At 65.4% G+C, this 2,500-nt stretch overlaps 1 protein-coding gene across 1 annotated transcript in view; it reads right to left on the bottom strand.

Annotated features, from left to right (window-relative positions):
* Positions 1 to 1,758, bottom strand: part of LOC138862212 (retinitis pigmentosa 1-like 1 protein) — a 2,427-nt gene extending 669 nt beyond the window's left edge. Inside the window, exon 1 of the mRNA XM_070123503.1 lies at positions 1 to 1,758. This exon is cut by the window's left edge and continues 238 nt beyond it. Within this exon, the coding sequence (XP_069979604.1) occupies positions 1 to 1,568 (1,568 nt within the window). The 5' untranslated portion in view covers positions 1,569 to 1,758.
* Positions 1,759 to 2,500: the final 742 nt, after the last annotated feature.

Below are 2,500 nucleotides of genomic sequence, written 5' to 3' on the forward strand. Positions count from 1 at the left end.
GTGGCGAACTGAGAATTGATCATCTTATCGTAGAACAATTGTTCAAGAGTCTCTAAGTGAACAAGTGGTTGTGGCAGAGCCAAGATGTAGGTCACATTGAAGAACCTTTGAAGCTGGGTCGTCGGGGCTTTCACTTCGGGCTCCTCCTGGGCGAGCTCCGTGGCTCCTTCCAGTTCGGGCTCCTCCTCCTGGGCGACCTCCGTGGCTCCTTCCAGTTCGGGCTCCTCCTCCTGGGGGACCTCCGTGGCTGCTTCCAGTTCGGGCTCCTCCTCCTGGGGGACCTCCGTGGCTGCTTCCAGTTCGGGCTCCTCCTCCTGGGCGACCTCCGTGGCTGCTTCCAGTTCGGGCTCCTCCTCCTGGGCGACCTCCGTGGCTCCTTCCAGTTCGGGCTCCTCCTCCTGGGCGACCTCCGTGGCTCCTTCCAGTTCGGGCTCCTCCTCCTGGGCGACCTCCGTGGCTGCTTCCAGTTCGGGCTCCTCCTCCTGGGCGACCTCCGTGGCTCCTTCCAGTTCGGGCTCCTCCTCCTGGGCGACCTCCGTGGCTGCTTCCAGTTCGGGCTCCTCCTCCTGGGCGACCTCCGTGGCTCCTTCCAGTTCGGGCTCCTCCTCCTGGGCGACCTCCGTGGCTGCTTCCAGTTCGGGCTCCTCCTCCTGGGCGACCTCCGTGGCTGCTTCCAGTTCGGGCTCCTCCTCCTGGGCGACCTCCGTGGCTCCTTCCAGTTCGGGCTCCTCCTCCTGGGCGACCTCCGTGGCTCCTTCCAGTTCGGGCTCCTCCTCCTGGGCGACCTCCGTGGCTGCTTCCAGTTCGGGCTCCTCCTCCTGGGCGACCTCCGTGGCTGCTTCCAGTTCGGGCTCCTCCTCCTGGGCGACCTCCGTGGCTCCTTCCAGTTCGGGCTCCTCCTCCTGGGCGACCTCCGTGGCTGCTTCCAGTTCGGACTCCTCCTCCTGGGCGACCTCCGTGGCTGCTTCCAGTTCGGGCTCCTCCTCCTGGGCGACCTCCGTGGCTGCTTCCAGTTCGGGCTCCTCCTCCTGGGCGACCTCCGTGGCTCCTTCCAGTTCGGGCTCCTCCTCCTGGGCGACCTCCGTGGCTCCTTCCAGTTCGGGCTCCTCCTCCTGGGCGACCTCCGTGGCTGCTTCCAGTTCGGGCTCCTCCTCCTGGGCGACCTCCGTGGCTGCTTCCAGTTCGGGCTCCTCCTCCTGGGCGACCTCCGTGGCTGCTTCCAGTTCGGACTCCTCCTCCTGGGCGACCTCCGTGGCTCCTTCCAGTTCGGGCTCCTCCTCCTGGGCGACCTCCGTGGCTGCTTCCAGTTCGGGCTCCTCCTCCTGGGCGACCTCCGTGGCTCCTTCCAGTTCGGGCTCCTCCTCCTGGGCGACCTCCGTGGCTCCTTCCAGTTCGGGCTCCTCCTGGGCGACCTCCGTGGCTCCTTCCAGTTCGGGCTCCTCCTGGGGGACCTCCTGGGTTATAACAAATATGAAGCTGATGTTGCACGTGGTCAGTTCACCTGTACTGCACCAGGCACTAAAGTCTCTAAGCTCAAATAGATGTGTGGCGAACTGAGAATTGATCATCTTATCGTAGAACAATTGTTCAAGAGTCTCTAAGTGAATAGGTGGTTGTGGCAGAGCCAAGATGTAGGTCACATTGAAGAACCTTTGAAGCTGGGTCGTCGGGGCTTTCAGTTCGGGCTCCTCCTGGGCGAGCTCCGTGGCTCCTTCCAGTTCGGGCTCCTCCTCCTGGGCGACCTCCGTGGCTGCTTCCAGTTCGGGCTCCTCCTCCTGGGCGACCTCCGTGGCTGCTTCCAGTTCGGTCTCCTCCTCCTGGGCGACCTCCGTGGCTCCTTCCAGTTCGGGCTCCTCCTCCTGGGCGACCTCCGTGGCTCCTTCCAGTTCGGGCTCCTCCTCCTGGGCGACCTCCGTGGCTCCTTCCAGTTCGGGCTCCTCCTCCTGGGCGACCTCCGTGGCTGCTTCCAGTTCGGGCTCCTCCTCCTGGGCGACCTCCGTGGCTGCTTCCAGTTCGGGCTCCTCCTCCTGGGCGACCTCCGTGGCTCCTTCCAGTTCGGGCTCCTCCTCCTGGGCGACCTCCGTGGCTGCTTCCAGTTCGGACTCCTCCTCCTGGGCGACCTCCGTGGCTGCTTCCAGTTCGGACTCCTCCTCCTGGGCGACCTCCGTGGCTGCTTCCAGTTCGGGCTCCTCCTCCTGGGCGACCTCCGTGGCTGCTTCCAGTTCGGGCTCCTCCTCCTGGGCGACCTCCGTGGCTGCTTCCAGTTCGGGCTCCTCCTCCTGGGCGACCTCCGTGGCTGCTTCCAGTTCGGGCTCCTCCTCCTGGGCGACCTCCGTGGCTGCTTCCAGTTCGGGCTCCTCCTCCTGGGCGACCTCCGTGGCTCCTTCCAGTTCGGGCTCCTCCTCCTGGGCGACCTCCGTGGCTGCTTCCAGTTCGGGCTCCTCCTCCTGGGCGACCTCCGTGGCTCCTTCCAGTTCGGGCTCCTCCTCCTGGGCGACCT

This window comes from Penaeus vannamei, chromosome 7 (genome assembly GCF_042767895.1).
Source record: "Penaeus vannamei isolate JL-2024 chromosome 7, ASM4276789v1, whole genome shotgun sequence".
NCBI lineage: Eukaryota > Metazoa > Arthropoda > Malacostraca > Decapoda > Penaeidae > Penaeus > Penaeus vannamei.